At 41.2% G+C, this 20,033-nt stretch overlaps 1 protein-coding gene across 4 annotated transcripts in view; it reads right to left on the minus strand.

The window, feature by feature from the left end:
- Positions 1–20,033, minus strand: part of CHCHD6 (coiled-coil-helix-coiled-coil-helix domain containing 6) — a 109,622-nt gene that overhangs the window by 34,150 nt on the left and 55,439 nt on the right. For all 4 annotated transcript variants that reach the window (XM_008925295.3, XM_018068730.2, XM_018068729.2 and 1 more), the window contains 2 exons: positions 18,752–18,822; positions 3,371–3,506 (listed from right to left, as the gene is read on the minus strand). In XM_008925295.3, coding sequence (XP_008923543.1) covers positions 3,371–3,506; positions 18,752–18,822 — 207 coding nt within the window. The remainder of the gene's footprint in view (positions 1–3,370; positions 3,507–18,751; positions 18,823–20,033) is intronic.

Below are 20,033 nucleotides of genomic sequence, written 5' to 3' on the forward strand. Positions count from 1 at the left end.
GGTCAATAAACTACAGGCAATTTTAAAAGACACAATGGGAACTGCCCCTCCTACAGCTGTCCCATTATCCCAGCTTTTATTAGATTTAAAGCCAGTGATTTTTATGCTGTAGCTGAAGTTCTGCAGAGCCATGGAAACAGACCACCAGAAAAGATAAAACACTCTTAAATTAAACAGGAGATATCACAGTAACACACTCTGAAGTCAGAGAGCTTCCACATAAGCAAAGCACAGAATACAGCAAGGAGCCCAGCGCCTAAGGGGGCTGACGCTGCTGTGGTGAGCCTACAGCAACGGGACCAAAACTCCACATTCAGGATGGAACAAATGGAAAAGCCAGAGAGCAGGTTAGGCAGGGCAAGTTGAAAGCATACTAGCTACAAAGGCGGACAACCAGAGCAGGATCCTGCTCCCATAACTATGAACATCCCAGTACAGGCACCAACTTCGTAGTTCATGCTCTGGATGTGCCTCCCAGGTGGCAGAGAGAAATACCCGTGGCTGGCAATTCAGCTGGCCCATTTCAGATGACTGTTTTAGAGCCAGATGCACCATGCTCTAAAGGTGCCTATTGCCCTCTGACTACAGAAGATAGTCCAATGGCCAGAAAAAAATCCAAAACAGGTAACATTACTATAACCCTACCATACACTACAATAAAGTAACCTGTTCCGGGAAGAGGGGCTGTACAGGAAATGAGTATAAAATAAATTTTAAAACTCATTAAATGATTACCTGATATATTTGTTCATGGGGGAGAAATAACTGAGGGTGGATCTCAGCTCCTTGCTCAGAGATGTGCACAGCAAAAGGCAAAGGGAAATGGGTGCCCAAAGGAACACTCTCAAACCAAAACAGTAAGGGGGAAGATGCAAAGAATTATTCTCATCCACTGTAACCTGTAATTTTAAGTCTAGAAATCTAGAGCTTGCTTTCTCTGAGTCTAATGTATACCATGCCCTGGAGACATTTTTACCAGTCATCAAAAGCAACTTGCAGAGCACCAGATGCTTCATTAGAGAATATTCACCAAGCCTTATAAAATCTTTAGTAAAAAGCAGCAGAACAAATCACCAGCATGCAAGCGAGCTGAAGTCACACATCCAGCTTTGATTACAACCTCCTCTACTGGAAAACAAGTTGTGGTTTTGGATTTTTTTTTTTTAAGTATAAAAAAATACCCAAGAAATTAAGAGATTCTGGCCTTTCTTTCCCACATTCCTCCAACCTGAATTTCCTGAATGAGGAATGCGTGAGACAAAGCCATTTGGTAGAAGATGCTAATTTAAACTTAAGGAAAAATAACAGCTTAAAAAGGGGAAGGGAGGAGGGAGTCTTAATGCTATATGATAAAACACAACAGCTTGTGATCGCTACATATATCTCAGAAGTCAGTAAGAGCAGCGAGGAAAATTGTCAGGGCTTGAGCTGTCCTGGGACAAAAGGAAACCACAGAATACATACTGCCTTACACAAGTTTTATTTGAATTTGTACTTACAGGACCCTCTGGTGCCTATATCTAGCTGAAAGGTTTAGTTACCTTTAGTCTCTCTCACCCTTTCTTAAAACATAGTAAGATTTTCTGCCATGTTGTCATCATCCACAACAAATTAACGTCCTACACACTGCTCCTTCCAGGTAGTTTCTAATAACAGTGGGGAAAAAAATTCCTGAAGTTCACTGAAGACTCTGGGAACGAAGACAACCAGACAATCCCCAGTTTTTGGTTTATAAAGCAAGCCTCCCAGAAACTCCACCACCACACAAATCCAAAAAAGATCCAAGTTAATAGGATCTTTCACTGCCCTCTGCTGTTACCAGTCATTTAGCTTCCAATTTACTCTTTAATAATGTCGGGCTGGGGCTCAGGGCTGGCAGCATCCCAGCCCCTCTCTCAGGCGAGTTGGAGCCGCAGCTTGCAAATATGCTGAAGTTTAATGCAATCTGTCTTCTTTGGTAATCACATTCCACCCGCACTGCATGCAATAAAGATGTATTGGTAAATGCATTTGCTAAAGATATACTCCACTGAAAAGGCTACAAGCCTGATTTAGAGGAGGCAAGGAGGATAAGAGAGGCTGGCAATAGATGCACCAATGCTCTGCTCGCAGCAAGCGGGGGCACGGATTGTGCAGCGGTAGCACAGGCACCACTTTACTTTAAAGCTGAGGAAGAAAAAGAAACCACATGTTTTGGGAGCTGGGGACTTTAAAGATATCAGAGAAAAGCCCTTTCCCTGGCAGCTTTAACCTTGCTGATTTGCAGACATACAAAGACCTTCTTTGTAAACAGGAAGGAAAAAAATTCCACTAGGACTAGCAACAACATTTGGTCTAATATATCCTGACAATTTTCCCATCTCCTTCTGTCGGGCTTCTTCTGGGAGCCGGCTGGCAGCTTGTTTCATGTTATACTTAAATCAGGCATACAGCTTCCCCTCACAATGCTAATGCGACAGAGAAAGACTGCTTCCATGAAATATCCACCTCTCTCCCACCCTTTGCTTTAGTAATCCCAGGAGAGAATTTTTATTTTCTATTACCATCCTTTTCCCCAAATCCACCTTACTATAGTCTCAGCACCTTTTGGAAAATTTTCCACCCTTCAATAACAAAACCAAAACAGAAAAGCCTGCCCTTGAGGGACACCTGACCCACTGAATTCTCACGTGGGAAACAGCATCCTTCACACTTCACTTTTCCCAGGACCATGCCCTAGTTGCAATGTCCAAATACTTCACTTTCTTTTCCCCTTCACTTGTTTTAATAGCCAGAAATTTTTCCAAGGTACTGAGCAGCCACTGTCCTAAGGCATCAACAGAACCTACCAGGACTCTGCATCTCAGAAGGAAGAACCATAAGGCTTCCTGGCCTTCTGCACAAGATGAACAGTTTTTAGGATTGTGTAGCTTTCCTAACACACAGCAGCTTTGCCCAGTACAGAACCTTTCCTCATGCAGCAACGAAAGGAAGCAAGACCTTCAACTGCAAAGTCCAGTAACGGGAGGATGTTTAGAGCCTATTCAAAACGTTCCAGACATTGGCAAAACGGATTTTCCAGCGTCCAAGAAGGTAAAACTTCGAGAAATCCTCGTGACTGACTTTGAAACCTGGGAGCATCAGCGCTACTGTTTTGGTGACAGCTCGGTACAACAGGACTCACTGATGGGAGTGAAGTTGGGACATACCACAGTGTGACTGGGAAATGTGGAATGAATGTGGGAAAATGGATCCCAAGGAAAACTTGTCTCCTATGAAGACTGCGATTTGACTAACAGATACCACAGCTCTCAAAAGCGCTTCCCAGAAGAAAACACCATGCAAAACAAGCCAGCAAAGCCAGCCAGTACAACAGAGCAGCTTTTGTTACCTTCTGAGCTGCGCTAACACAGCGCTGATATTCCTTAGCCAGCTCTGAGCATTTGAGCACTTCACGTTTATTTTCTTGGTAGCACTTCAGAATTTCAGACTGCAGGTTTGCACAGACAGGATCAGTGTTCTTCCTCCTGCAGGGAAAACAAGCACAGAAAGATGTGTGAAGAGGAGTTTTCAGTCACTTACTACCACTTTACCAGTAACACACATACTAATCTTGTGCTGGAGTCATGTAGTCCTAATAGAGAAACCAGTGGGAGCAGCTATCACCAAAGTGGGTCAAATGACCAACAGTTTTCCAGCTGAAAAATCCAAAGTACTTAGCAGAAAGAAGGAACATAATCTTTAAGTTGATGTAGAAGGCCACTTTACCCTTAGATAAAACATCTCTCTCCCTCTGCAGTCAGGAGGAAAAAAAAAAATCAAATCCAAGAGTTTCAATGATTTTCCCAACTCACACCGGAAATTTCTGGCAAAGCTCAGGAATCCTGGCTGGGCCTGTACCAGATCTGTAACGGTCTGACAAGGAACTGAACAGACTTGTTGAATAAGGTGCTTCAGTTTATTGAATTCTCATCTATTTAAACACTTCAAAAAATCCAGCATAGTTGGAAGCAGAACAATCCTCCTAGCGACTAGAAGAAAAAAAACGGAATAACAGCAAGACCAGATATCTGTTTCTTTGTATTTCTGCAGCAATTAGTACATTTACTCTGTAAATGGCATTGACAGCTACCCAAGCACAATTAAGGATGATGTTCTTATACTCTAATGTGCATGTGTACATATGGCACATCATCAGCAACAGCACCAATAAAGGGGAAGGTCGTTGTAAAACAATAGCAGCAACAATGGCACAAACACAGTAACGACAGTGACATCAGTTGCACAGACAGGCAGACACAAATTGCAGGAATTTGCAGCACAATTGCCATGGTATGTTTTACCAGAGAATAAGAGAACATATGCTTAGGTGTAGCAATCCTCAGATGTCATCTCCTAAACCATAAATCTGTTTAACTCCTTGCATTTTCTGCCCCAATGTGCTTAGAGGCCTGTGCCCAAATATCAAATGCACCTATTCCTTCCAAAGCATTTGATGCTACAGGCAGGCATTAATGCCATGCTATGATGCATTCATTTCCACAGTAACTACAGGCACTCATTCACAGCGAGGCAGAGAGAAAACATGACCTGTTCCTGGGCATGTCACATTCTCTCAGGTGGAACAGATTTCTAAGAAATGGGAAATGTTAAACCAAAATCTCCTAAAAGCTTTTAGAGAGTTCAGATATGAGTTTCCAAATCATGCACATCTGTGTAAGGTGCTCAGGAAAGCAAGTAGAAGGAGAAAAAGAAGAAAAACAACTCTGTCTTTTCTGTATCAGCAACCTGGTTGCCCTCTAAAAACAGTTTGGCTGAGACATACTCTAATTGATACTTCTTCAGTCCTCAGTCTTACTGCCAGCATAGATGGACAGACTAGGAATTTATCAGTAACATTATGACAGCCACACTCTACAACACTGAGATTTGGATCAGAAACCACCAAAGATACTGTACAGACTTCCACCTCTTCAACAATCTTGCAGTTTTAAAAGAAACTTATTCCATGCATGGTCCCTAGAGGCTAGCGTGCATTTCTAATTTCTATGTTATATAGCAAATCACCTTTAAAACCTCTGAAATCCATATTCTAAAAAAAAAAATCTTCAAATTTTAGGATAGAAAAGAACCCAGAGAGAGCTTCAGAAACTCATAATGTTGGCATTTTGCTTTGTCACTAACTTTAATATCTCTCTAATCAAATCAGTGAGACTGTGGAAACGATACCAAACAATACCAGGTCAGGAAATACCACCAAATCCCTCAATTCATTGAAAAAGTTAAGACTTTTAAAATTAGGTTTTCTAAACTCGGCGATGTTAAACTGAAGGGCATTTTGCAATTTTCATACAGAGACCTGGAGGAGCAAAAAAGGTACAGCACACCACAAACCAGCCTGTATTCATCTGAACTGAACAACATGGTACAAACATCTCAGAAATATCTAGAAATATGCTTGGGGTTGCCCTTGTCAGCAGGGAGAGATTTAGGAATTGTGCCTTGCTTTTGATCTGTTCCTTCACTGTCCCTCCTATGGCATCAGTCTTCACTGCCTAGAGTAAATATGAAGTTAGGACAGTACTGCAAAGTCCATGGCCCTCTTCTTTAGGAGACCCCTTGGTGCTCAGCCCACAGGGCTATTTACAAGCCACACTGGTGAGTAAGAAGCCACAGAGTGTTGCCTAAAGCTGCCAGACGCAAGGGATCAATCAGCATGGACAGGCATTGCCCAGAGAGAACCTAAATCAGCATTCATACATGTCACTTCCCACAATGCAGGGAGGATTTACTTGCTACCACGTACCCAAAATCATAGCAAGAACATTCTCCTTTATTTCTTAAAAATAAGACCTCAAACTGTGGCTATGCATCAATTGCACCAGTTTCTCAAAACAGGTGTAGAGAAAGTAACCAACCAATTGCGAAGTTGGTTAAGGTAATTATCAGTGCAAGTTACTGCAGAGCCTGGGAGTACACAAGTTACTCATGTCCAGCAGACTAGTTCTGGTACCCGTCTGGACTGGAAAGGGGTATCTGAACTGCTCTGGTAAACAGTTGTTCGAGGTGCTTTCCTCCTGGCACAGCAGTCACAACTCCTGCTCTGTCTGACTCACGGGGATGCCACCCTCCTGCTCACTTCAAGTCTCTTAACTTCAGGTTGTGACATTTCCACACAGGGGAAAGTGCAGCCCTATACACAAACCCCAGCTGCACCTTACAGGTCTCTGTCTGGCTTTACTCGAACTGAAAGAAAAAAGAATTAAACCAGCAGTGTCCAACCAGCAATACCTCTACTGAGTGCAATGACATATTGACTTCTAAAGGAACTGGACCTTAGTCCACTGTCTCCCTTCACCCTCAGCCCAGCTCAAGGTTGTTGGCACTAACCAATCCTTAGAAATTCTAAATTCATCTTCTGGACATTCCACCACACTGCTGTTGATATGTCATTGTTTGAGAGGTTTTATTATTTTTGAAGGAAAATGGCGAGGAAGAGATAAGGTTTGTACACAAGAAGAGCAAAAGACTTGTATGCTTTGACCTATCATCTAAAGTGGGTCACAGTTTTAAGCATAATATGCCACCACCAAATGAGGCAGACAATTAGCTTCTGTCTAGAATAAAACAGGTTTGACTGCTACCACTACAACAGGTCCAAGAGGCTCGTTGACACCAGCTAGAAAAAAGGCAAGAGAGAAAGGCTGGGCTGGGAGGGGCAATATCTGCAGACAGGGAAGTCTGGGAGAAGAGCTCTGACAATACCATGGAAATAAATAAATGCAGGACATACAGAATATGAAAGATTAAACCAAAAAGACACACTCTCATCTGTTTAAAGGAGGAGGAAAGGAGAAAGGATGACAGGTCAGAAAAAGATGACACTAGAAATGAAACTCATTAGCAGTGCCTCCCCCATCACAGAGAGGAAAGAAACCTTTGCCTCACCACTGTTCAATGCTACATACACATGAAATCTATGAAATTCAGAACTTCCTCTCCCCCTCCCATGGAGGGATTTAAATCAGGTCTTTGTCTGGAAAAGAAGAGAGAGGTTTCCTTAAAATTAAACAAAGGGCATCCTTCTCTCCGCTATCCCTCGAGGTAAGACAGAACGAGCACGATCTTGCTGCATTTTGACACCGAGAGTTACCAAATCCTCTCTATCACTGCGTATTCCCTTTACTTTATTTAATAAATGAAATCTCATCAACTTATCCTTCTTCTATTATCACTGCTGACATCAATCTGATAATATTGGCTTGGCGTGGAATCGTGCTATTATATGTCCTCTTGATATTTAATTTAAGAGAAACGTCTGCAGTGGGGTGAATATGTGAAGCAAGCTTTTTATTACTGGCAGCAGTAAGGACGCTGGGAGTGAATTAGACATTCATCTTAGTCAGGGCCAATCTAGTGGCTCAGAAGAGGTTTTCTTCTTAACCCTCTCCTAACTGTTCAATAGCGGCAGGTAACAGCTGCTTCAGTCAATAACTGCATTCATTTGTCTTGGCAAATTCATTCCTACACGGATATAAACCCCATGAAGAAGTCCTAAGCATCTGGGAGGTTAAAGCAAGGTTCTTTGACAATTTCCATCATAAGCACCGTGCTAGTAGGAAAAGTGCTGGTCTAAATGTCCATCCATTAATCAAGAAGCAACACAGCTTCCAAAGACAAACACCCAAACTCATTGCAAAAAGCGATTAAGGGCATATCATCAGGATACAGACCCACAGACAGAAGGTTTCAAACACAGCACAATGGCTACTAGTTAGTTGCTGCTGACAGGTTCTCTTTTGGGAAGAATTATGGACTCAGTATTGGAAAGCAAGAGAAAGCTGGAAGATGTCTATATATTTGCTGGTCCTTTCACCCAGCTGAAAAATCGGACTAGCCAAGCAGAGATACAACCCTAATGGCTTTAGGACTTGGCAGCTTTTTAGACTAGTGCAAAATCAGTAACTCCACAGTAACACACCGTCACTTGGCTTTACTGGGGAGAAGAGCAATTCCAGATGGAGTTAAGAGTAGGATCTTCTTTTTCACATTTTACTCTGGGAAACCATTTAAGGTGAGAAAAAACCTGAGATAGAGACTCATGATATCTAAAACTGGACAGTTTGATACCTCTGCTCAGAAAAAGCAAAGACATGCAGGGTCCCTCATATAAGCCAACTTATTAGCTGGTTCCAGTACACAGTTGCAAGCAGCAGCCTAAATGGGGCAGAAACCTGGAATTTCCTGTGGGCTATCAAATCCAAAGACTGGATTAGCTTTCTGCTGCATTATTACTAAGACCAGTGTCAGAGCTAACTTGAGCAAACCACATTAGTCACCACTGTTACTACAGTGCAGACAGGCCCAGAGATCAGCAATGAGGTACATGGGCAGCACTGTGAGCAAAACCCGGGGCACACAGCAGCACTTTCTGCGTGTTGGGAAGGAATCAGAGACGTGTCATATAGTTGGTGGGTACGTTTATACATCCAGGGTCCATTACACACACTTCAGACTAAGCTCAGTGATGCTTTGGTCACATAAATGTGGTGTGCTGCCATGCTGCACTGTACATATATAAAACCCAATAAGTGGTTAACTGACCTGTAAAACTGCATCCTCCCTTGGGTAACAGTTGGCTCTGATGGCTTCTCTAACATGTCAGAAAAATAACTCCAGACAGTCACAATACACAGCACATAGAAAGGTTTCATTCTCTCTCATTATTGCATCCTTGACATTTACAGCAGAAAATTAAACACAATTGAAGCATTTCATTCAGATATAACAAACTCATCAGTACAGAACAAACAGCCAGGCAAGCTAACTTTCAGCATAGGCTGCAGGATGCTGCACTATCACAAAGCAAACACTGTGGCCTCACTACAACCTACGGGATTCCCTGATCCTGCATGTCAGCTTGATAATGTGGCTTGAATGGAAGAGGGAAGAGTCATGTTGCAACCGTTTGGCAAGAGAAATAAGGATGGAAGAAGCTTAATAGATTATTCAAACATCTACAAAAAAAATCAGTAATGTTTAAGCTACATAACCTAGCACAGTGTAAACAAACTGCATGTCTCATGAGGCTAAACTAATGTGATCAGAAAGAAAATATTTCTGATCAGCCTCAAGTATTCATAACACTGCTCATCAAGCTTTGCCACTGATCTGAGTGGAATAAAAGGCTCATAGAAGTAACATACTGTCTAGAGCAAGAGGAGGCAGACCAAAAGAAAAGGTGAAACCTCATAACAATTTTCACAAGAATAGGACCACTACCTCCAAAATTTCAACTGAAGCCATTGTATTCCTGTCTTTCTAAATCCTTCCCATATGCCTTGTCACACTGTCAGCATCACAGTCCTGCACACCTGCAGTATTTCCCCTCTCTCTTTCTCCCTCTTGACAGCTGCATTTCAAAAACAGGTCACCCGAATCTTTTCTTCTGTCCCTTGTTCATGGAAGTGCCTAATGAATGCATATTTTAAAGTACTGTGAGTTTCAGGGTGACTCTGTGAGCCTACAAAATTTGTCACTCAAGTACTTCCCAATCTCCACTCCTGTTTTGACAGCTTGTTTGAAGCTGCCACCCAATTCCCCACTGCAGTTCACACACTCACTGCACCCTTGTCCTTCCCAGGACAGATACCTCCTCCTTTCCTTCCAAACACGGATACACAGATGCTATTCTGAAATCTTCTTCTGTGTAAGTAATTACATTCTATCACTGAGAACAAAAGTCAACACAAATGTCCAAATCTCAAGTGCCAGCCACTTGCTGTGTCACTGCATTCAGCAAAAACAGCCTGCCCTAACCACAAACAAAAAAACCCCAGAAAAATCCAAACTCCAAACCATACAGATTGTCATGAAAAATGACTAAAATCCAGCAGTTTTCTGTAACAACCACCAATTTTGGAAATCAACGACAACTTCTCCATTTCATGCAAAGAGATCGTGTGACCCATCCAGTGCTGGTTTCAGCTCTCCATCTTACTTAAGCCAATGCATAACAAACTCTCCTCTCCTCACACACAAGTGGTCATTTCCCATTTGACCAATGGGTCACGCTACAAGAATTTGACTTATACTTCTTGTGTTTTGCCAAGTGCAGTTTCAAACAAATTTAACTGGTTTCCTTAGCACCCCATACACTGCAGGCACTGGGGGTGAGGTGGTGGGCTGTGGGGTCTCCAGGGGGGTAGAAGGGTAGCAACATGCAAAAAACCTGTACCGAACCACATAAAATTAAGTGGTCCTTATCCTACTGAACCTGCAAATGCAATAACTAATCAACCCTATTAGCATTCTACATGGCAGATGGCAAGTGGTTTGGAATAATGAGAGACTTTTCCCCACAAGTGGGTAATTCCAATGTACATTTGGATGTAAATTCTTTACTGATTATGATGGTAGAATACTGAGTTATGAGAAACTGCCAGTTTGGAAGATGTAAGGAAAACTACTGCCTCTTCCTTCACTTGCCAAGAGATACAGAAGTTAACAGAACTGGATCTCCTGCCCACAAAGCCATGTACCATTTTTTTCCCAAAGATGCCAAGCTACTAAAAGTTGACTAGCAAAGATGAAGAACCTAAAGTTAGCAGCAAAACGGTCTCTGGAAGCCAAGCAGGAATGAGTCAGAATCTTCTTGCTGGAAGGAGTTCTCTGATTCAGAAAGGAAGCTGGCTCAGCTCCCACAAGGCAGAAAAGCAATATAGCAAGCAATAACTGAATCTGAAAACAACACACAGCCCAACAAGTGACCCGAATAGGGATTTTCTTTCTTCAGATAAAAAACATCATCTAAAAACTGGTTAAGATCTCAGGTTAGAAAGGGAAGGCCTGCAGCCTACAGAAGGTATGTAGCACAGGCCCTAGGAATATATGGGTTGTGGCAGGGCTAAAAGGTCTGGGAGTTAGCTGGGGAACTGTTGGTCTATTAAACTCCTTCCCAAAAAGTATTCTAAAGAAAGTAATTGAAGATGTGATATGCTGATTTCATATAACCACAAGACATAAGGGACAGCAGGTTCAGTAAATTTCTCCTATGTGAGATGATCTCGTAATGATGTCAGACTGCTAACAAAATGTTCTTTTTAAAAGAAAACCCTGACCACTCATTTGAACTGCAGTTACTTTTTTCAAAATGCCACTAAACACTGCATTAGGTTCCCACAGTTTACTCCATGCTACACAAAGGGCTACCAGTGATGGACAGAAATATGAGTCCATTAGTATATTCTGCACTGACAGAGTGGCATATCCTGCTAAAGACATCAAAACAAATTTTGAGAGGAGAATAAAGCTGCCAGTGTTAAAGTTCAGGTGGGATCTGAAGCTAAGCATTCACCTTATTAAAAAAATCCCCTTGCTTCTACCCATATGCTCTAATCTTCAAAACCACAGTGCCCCTTTTTACCGTGCTGAGCAATTTGCTGAGCACTGACTCAGCAAAGATCCCCATTAAGAAGCTACTCATCCCTCAGAGAACATCAATAATGGTGCTTTCAAAGAGCACACACACAGAGTCTTTATTTGCAGGGGGAGGTTGGAATTCTTTTTGTTTGTTTGTTTTTATATACTGTAATTTCAAGAAGTCCTCAGAAAATTGAAAGCATCCTTATAGAAAATAATTCAGATGACATGGTTTTAAGTTTGGAGATGAGCACATGAAACGTCTCAGGTGAAGTGAGTCCATGCCTTCAGAGGCTGCCTCATCGTGCTGTTGGTGCCACTCACAGGCAGCACAACACTGACTCATTCTCTCCAAAGAAATAATGTTCATCCCTGAACAAGGAGCTCCTGCCTTCCAAATGCCAGGGTTTTGGGTCAAATTAGTTATAGCTGTAGTTGGTATGGTATGTGTATGTCCCAGATGTGCAAGCAAGAGACACTTCCAGGACTAACAAAAAAAATAAAAGTACAGAAAGAGCCAAACCCAGAAAGGTTCTTTCACAATAGGTTGAGTACTCCATAACCTATTTTATCAGAGTAACTTCATGAACTATCAGAATCACACCAAAGAAATAATAAAATCAAGTCAAAGCCTGATACAATGGCAGAGATGGGTTTTTTCTCTCCCTTTATAAGAGAGAAAAGGACTTCAGTCTCTCATCAGCTCAACATCAAACACCACCAACTTCCTCTGTGCAGATGGATCACCACGATGGAAGGTGCCACAGCTGTTCTGCCAAAGTCCTTATTTCTCAGAAGACAGAAATTCAGAATCTCTGACCTACATAACAAACTATTTCCCCAAATTTTCCCCACTGGTACTTGCCTTTGGTGTCTTCTATCATCCTTCCATCTCTTCAGGAGGAGACTCTGACTCAACAGTAAGGACACAGCATGTATAATCCAGAATCAGGAATACAATTACTGTTCAAAATAGCAACATTGCCCTTGAAATCAGTTGCTACTGAATTAATGACCAGATTGTTAGAGTGTTACCTCAACTTTGCCTTAGGCTGCTAATTAGCAAACAAGTCATTAATTCACTGGTAACAAGTGGTTTCTCAGGCATTATTGCTTCTGACATCTTTAATTCACCACTCTTCTTGGAAAGCTTCCCCAGACAACTTTATCCTCAGTTCTTTTCAAGTCAACCCCATGCCATTACCACCAGCACACTATACAACACACAGACTGAAGACAGAGGGAAGAAAACACAACAGAAATAGGGTAAGTTGGGTCATTAATTAATATTCATGATACCTTGCCCAACTAAAGCCAAGTGGAAAGGAGTCCAAAGGTACAAGAAGTTCTGGATTTTGGTGTGGATCTCTCGTTACATGTAAATACACAATAAAATACCATGAAACCTGGAGAAACCTTGCTTCCACCATGGTACACATTGGAATATGCAATTCCCAATCTGAGGGCAAAGATCTGCTTTTATTTTCACTGCATTCTCCACGATAAAGAACTCTGAGTCGAAATATTTCATGTCCTCTGATGCACAAAGTATGTCTGAGGTTTGTTTTAACAGCTGCACAAATATCCATGCTTTTGAAAACAATCTGAATTTGGCCTGCCAACAAACCCTGATCTAAGGGCTTTATAAAAGCAACATTACTACAGAAAACAAGTGCTTTCCATGTAAAAATCAATAGCAAGAGAAACATCCTTAACAGAATACATGGAGTCTTTGGCACCTCTTCCTTTGCTATTCCAGTTTTTACTATTCAGGTCTTATTCTATAAATGCCCAAGTTCTACCAACATACCGTTGAAAAAATGCTCCTGCAGTTTTGAAGAGACACCAGTTTTTCAGCGTTAACAGAATTGCAATTTCAGTTCATTGGACTCATTTTATTAGTCATGTCTCATCATGCATGAGAAGAAAGACAATACTGTGAACACTAGATTAGAACATCATTTTACTAACTGGGCAAAATGAAAATCCTATTTAGAAGCAGAATCTTAGTAACTGAACTTCAGAAAAAAGATTTAACAGCTTGAATAAAGTATACAATCTAATAAATTCTCAAGATTTAAAATTTGGCTCAAAAAAGAATAATCTGGTCCAACTGGAACATTCACCCAAATCCATTGCACACATTCAACTTCTATTACCACATATCATATTCCTAAACCAGTAGGAGAATATACCTTGCTAGGAAATCAATGCACTCATGTAATCAGATGCTTAACAATAGGCCTTCGAGAATTCACAAGGAAAATGTTTACATGCTAAGGTAACGAGTGAAAAACTTTGTGAAGCAGAATTGAAAACGATCAGAAACTTTTTCTTCCAGTAAAATGCACACCATGTAAAATGAGACAAAGTTTAAATTCACCCATATACTTTTACCCTCTTTTGAAATACCTTTGAGGAAACTCATGCATTATAATCTCTTGCAGCAATATTCCAATTTCCTACTAAGAGCAACTTTATAAAGGTGAGAAACAGAAAAGCTTTTACTAATAACTCATCTCTTTGTTTAAAGATTATGGAACAGACTCAGTGCAGACAGAAGAAGGAACAAGACAAACCAAGCACTAAGGGAAGAATAGGACTGGGATGGAGCCAAATAATTTTGGTGAAGGTAACATCATTGCAGGGCACAAAAGCACTATCTTGAGATAAGGCTCTGGATGAGCTTCCAGCAATAATCAGTCTCTCATTTCCTAAAACTCTTAAATCCCTATTGCAAAGGCTCTGAATTTCAACACTAAATTAATCATTTATCTAATCTAATGGTAGGAGAAATCCCAGAGCAATTTTGTTTGAAAACTATGATGTCTTTACCCTTCTCCTTGGGCTTTACAACTGTCCATATAACTCCTGGGCACAGTCTTTTGTTGAAATACCCAAGGCCTCATGGTAGATTTCAAGATTAACAAACTCAAGTATCACCATGTAATTATTTTATAAACTTTCCAGATCTACATAAACAAAAAGTTAGTTTCTCTAACTTTAGGTCCCAGTTAGTGTTGCCATTCTAACTAAGAGGCCATCAACCTCAAAATCTTGTGCAATTCAATAAACCCTTCATTTCCATGAGTACTGAAAGCAAGCCATAAATTCCCTGCTCCCAGCAGATGATCCAACTATGAACTTTCTTCCCCTACCCTCACTGAGTCTGTGTGATTTTCTACTCCACAGTTCAGCCCAGGAGGATACTTACTACTTACTGGTTTCTCTAACATAATCACCTTAAATACTCATGCCCATTAAGTTTAAAGATCTTAGGACCATCAAATGAAACTCTTAGATAGTAAGTCCCATATGGAGTAAATCTCTTTGGCAGTTTCTCCATTGGAAAGCTGCCTTGGATTCAAGGCTGATCTCCATCAGGATAAGATACCAACATTCTTTATGCAGTCCTCTCAGCACAACATGCAAAGCAACACAGTCATCAGCAAGCAGCTTCAGAAACACTTCTGCAAACTATAAGGAGATCTCAGAGGGAAACTCAGCTTCAGAACAATTTTATCTTTTAACAGCTTCCTAATCCCCTCACCCCATTCCTGCAGCTTTACCTTTCAGAGACACACCCCCACCCAGGCCAATTCTTGCATCCAAAATTAACAACTACAAAAATAATAAAAAAAAAAGTGATAAGACAACCTTCCCAAAGGAAAAGAAATAATTTTTTTTTAAGAAAACAGCGTTCTGGGGATAAATCTGGAGTGCTGCACTAAGCCATAACCTCTTTACTGATGGTTTTTTCCTTCCCCTTAACAGATTCAGGGACTGTAATAACATTTAATCCTCAGAAGCTAATCTAAATGTAACACTCAAAAGAAGACAAAGGCAACGCAACAGAAAAAAAATTTGGCCACTGCCTTTTGGGAGTGCTGCTTTATCCCTGGAGCGAGCGCATTAATAGAGCTTGGAATGAAATGCCATTTTATTCTCTGTAGCAGGGAGGGGATTAGCAAGTTGTCTTCTCTAAACCCAGTCTGAGTCATGGCTCTATGAACACTGAGAAAAGGATGTGGAACGAAGGGAAGGGCAGGGAGCACTGGCTTTTTATTTACACGCTGCTTCCTTTGTGGGTGGTTACTGATGTGCACAGTTTGCTAAACAGGGAAAGAAGGGAGAAAAAAGTTCTAGGTCCCCTGACTTTAATTCTGTTGGTTAACAAAAGAGAAAAATAATAATGCACCAATTATAACAACATCATTGAGACAACATGTCCGTGGCAACTGTCCAATTCATCACAGCATGTAAGCAACAAGGGCAAGTTGCTTAAGGTGCTGAAAGCTGTGCTCAGTGGTATCTTGTTGCTAGGATCTTCTTCCTGGGAGAAAAAAACAGGTTGGGCAGAGCCCAGAACAAAGGAGAAGGAGACACTGCGGTAGGAGAAATGTGGAGACGGGAGTAGCCTGGGTTCAGGTGAAGAGATGAGGAACAAGGTCCATTGCACAAGTCAGGCCATGCAGGCATCGAGTCTTGAAGTGGAAACCAAGAGCTAATGACTGTGTCAGTGATTTAATAGGAAGCTCAGCACTAAGTACTTCACTTCTGTTTCTATAGAAAGGGAGATAGGAAGGTTTACTCGCCTACCTCATAGGCATGCTGTGAAGGGTCACTGGTAGAAAGCTTGTACAATATTCCTAAATCCTGCAATGCTTGACACTCACTAAGGAGAGGACATGGTCCTTGCAACACGTGACCACTGGTGCAGAGTTGTAAGTGTTGATAAAAGAATTACAAAAGTCACTAAATGCCAAGAAAACACTGGGGGTTTGTTTCAGATGTTTCTTCTCTTTGCTTCAACATGGACTCTGAAAAACAGGGTACTCTCTGTGGAAACAGCCCCAGCCCTATTTCCATCCTCCTTCATCATCTCCACTGATACACAACAGCAGAAGAGAACAAATACAGGGTAGATTGGTCTCACAAGGCACAAATGCCAGGTCTCTACAGTGAAACAGGGATAATAAAAGCTAGGGAAGAGACACTGTGCAAAGGAGATGGACTCTCCTCTGCAGATGGAGAAAGTGCCACTCCTGGTTTCCTTTCTTTAAGAAGCTGTCGTAGTCCAGCACTAGAAACAGGCAGACCTGTACTTCATTCATACTTTGGCTATATTCCTGTTCATGTAATTTTGCTGGAGTGTCAGTTTATTCCTGCCAACCAAACTATTAGATCTGCATAAATCAGTCTAACCTATCTTAACACCTACTTTGCTTGTATGTCTACTACAAAGGCACAAAACAGGATGAGCAAAACTTCCACTGAAATCACAGGGTCTTGTCATTTATTACCATAAACAGGCTGCAGAAAGACTTGAATGTACAATGACAAACAAGAGAACCTCACAACACACAGACTGCAAGTCCTACCAAATGAGCATGGATGGCAATGTAGGAAGGAAGCTTCCCTGACCCTGTCCCTTATCATGACCCCCATGTGAGGCACACATCCTGAAAAGGGTCACTGCATACTGCTCTAAGAGACACACACACTGCAGGCTGATGGGGTAAAGCAATGATTCTTCCTGCATGTACAGTTATCAAAGGGCATTATCAATCCCAGACCGTGCACTCCAATGCCCAGCTCAGCGCAATCCCGGCTACTGCTGGCAACTTCTGCTGTAAAGAAATAGAATGTATGATGTTCACCTTCACCCTCAGTTTCACTGCTGCCACACCATTTGGCCCTTCAAGACACCCCAGCCACATTTTCTTCTCACAAAAAATTCACATTAGGGCAGGTGTCTCTTTTTGCTCAAAGAAGAAGCCCAAGGAATCTGTCCCTTTTCTGATGAATCAAGTTCATATTGCCATCAAATAGAAGAGCACTGTACAGTAAGGCCAGAAGCCAGGGACTGTCAAATGATAAAGGCTCAAAGAAAAGGGGAAGAAACCCCTAAGAGACCATAAACACATTCTCTGAATCTTAAAAGAATTCATTAGCATTTGTGCTGGTCTCAGCTACTAACCCTGATGAGAAATGGCTGCATTCCTGAGTTTCCTACATTACCAATCTTCATCTCCACAAGAAACAGAAAAGACCAAATGAAACCAAAACATCATGAACCCAACTTAAGACTACTATAAAAAATAGGTTAGTTACAGTCTGTAAAAGTAAGTAAAGAACATAATCCTAGGTCTCAGTTGCTTCCTTTACCAAGTCACAAAGATAAATCCCCGCTACACATACTTCCAACAACTGATCACATATCTGCAGAAGCAAGTCCAAGAAAAGATTGAACTAATCAAAGACTGTCAGAATTTTCTGTGCTATGAATTTTCTAAATTTTATTTTAAAAGAGAATTTAGAATTCTACTATGGAAAACAGCATGGAAATGCAGGCAATGTGTTAGCTGCCTTGTTTTGGCTTCTTTAGCAACTTATTGCTTGACTGTCCAAACAAAAATGTGAAATTACAACAGGTTATGTGATGCTTTGGCTGCCAAACATAATTTTAAATAAAGACAGCACAATATAGTGCACATCTCACTAACATATTCATCACTACTATATTATCTATTTATGCAATTAAGTATTGTACAGTCTGGATTGGACCCAACCGGACTACATATGCTGCTGCTCCAGTTTACTGCATGTTGGCCAACTGTTTACCCAACTGAGATCTGAGTGCTGCTCTTCACAGTGTAATTGCTTTAGTCTCATTAATATTAAAGAATTATAGAAAATATTTTTTCTTGGACAGCTGTTATATAGCTTATTGTTCCACATGCACTGACAGTACTGGCAAATACAAAAACGGAATTTAACACTAAATATGCTCATGGCAAAAAGACAACATTAAAGGTCCACTAATTGTGCCAAGGCCAATAGAAAAGGCCAGAAAAATCACTGCACACATTCTAAGAAAGCACTAATGATAATTACAACTCTAGTTTGATTGAAACTTCCAGGGCTGATTTAGACTGTTTACGTTTTTCTTCCCTGGACAGTGAAAGCTTTAGAAGTGGTGCCATTCTTCCTACTCCCACACACCTGCCCAATGCTGTAACGTGTAGGTTAAATCCTCTGGGTCAAAGTTTAAACAGATTAGACATGTTCCATTGCCATTCTGAAAATCCTATTGAATATTCCTATTTAATATTAATTTTCAAAGTCCATTTCTTCCCCCTAATTCTTCCTTGCAAGATCTAATAACTTCATACTAAACTCTGTCGAGCTTGGCACAGAAAGAGAAGATGGTAGCTCATACTTCCTCAGCCCTCTAAATACATGACAGGAGGTAACTTCACACTTTGTTTAGGGGAATATCCAGAGGCTACACCCAAAGCATTATGAAATGCAACTGGAACTGCTGAAAAGAACAAAAATGGCTCCTCACTTTATCCACTCCTCTGCCTTGGCGGCTGCCTCCTGGTACTGCTCGGATGTCAGCTTGTAGATCTCTGCATTCTGAAACAAAGAATAGAATGTTCAGCTCGAAAAATTAAAGGCATCTCAGATCCTATCCCATCACAAAGGTATCTTCTATAATTAATAACGATTTCCAACAACAAACAGCATATTCAGTTCAAAGAACACACAAAAAAAAATGCTTAAGAGTCAATTTTATTTTCAGCAAAATGCATCACAGCCACAACACATCCATTCCAAGCTTCAACTTTGTGAAAGGAAAGAGAGGGAAAAGGTTGCAAACAAACAACCGGCAGCTTTGGTTATTCCACACAACCACAAAAACAAGGTGTTTCCAGCACCGAGTTATTTCGTGCTCGGCAGTGTTTTGTTCTCTTCTTTCATTAATTGCTGTGAAGGATCCTGTAAGTTACTGACATGCAAGTATCAAAATTGGCTGCTAGCACTGGAAAATCCATTTTACATTTCAGTGCTTCTACTTACATTACTTATTCTTTAAAAGAAAATTATGCAGCCTGTTTCCCTTTTAACAACACAGGGAGGCATATCAGATATCAGTTAAGGCGCTGCCAAACAGAGTCTTGAGTGTCTTGCTGCAGGGCTTAAGAGGTTTGCATTAAATTCTCCTGAACTTGCACAGAAAGAGTTTTAGCTCACAACTCCTCAGTCAGAGGATGAATTCCTCCCCTTGGCTGCACTTAGGAGCCTCCCAAGCATGAACAGCAGGAGGGAATGGCTGCACACCTCCACTGACTGCACTACAAGGTCTTGTGTCACTAAACGAGTGGCAAAGCTGCTTTAAGCAAAGCCTCTGGACTCCATAGGCAATTGCCTCACTCAAAGCTCATCTGCAAGGCTCTCAGTCTGAAAAGGCAGAGCAGAAAATATGCAATAATCAATCAAAAAACCTGACAAAATGGTATTGAAAGCGAGGACAGCTATTCATTTAGGGCCAGTTCTAGCTGCTACCTCGTCTCTCCCCAAATTTGGTCATTTTATATAGAATACTATTCTTGCCCTTCTTCATTTATTTTCCCATAAATGCAGCTGTGGTCCTGCGCATGATGAGACGACACATACTGTTCAGTGGCTGGAAAAAGGAAAGGACAGATATAACTCAAGTTCTATTAGTGGTTCTGCCACTTGTGCAATCTTGGGCAAGTCACCATTTTCCATCTGCAAGTGAGGGATAACAGCTGCCTGTATCTCTGAAGTTGTGTGAAGCTCAGCTAATTGGAAGGTTTATACAG

Source organism: Manacus vitellinus, unplaced genomic scaffold (genome assembly GCF_001715985.3).
Source record: "Manacus vitellinus isolate BGI_N305 unplaced genomic scaffold, ASM171598v3 scaffold_14_pilon, whole genome shotgun sequence".
Taxonomy (NCBI): Eukaryota; Metazoa; Chordata; class Aves; order Passeriformes; family Pipridae; genus Manacus; species Manacus vitellinus.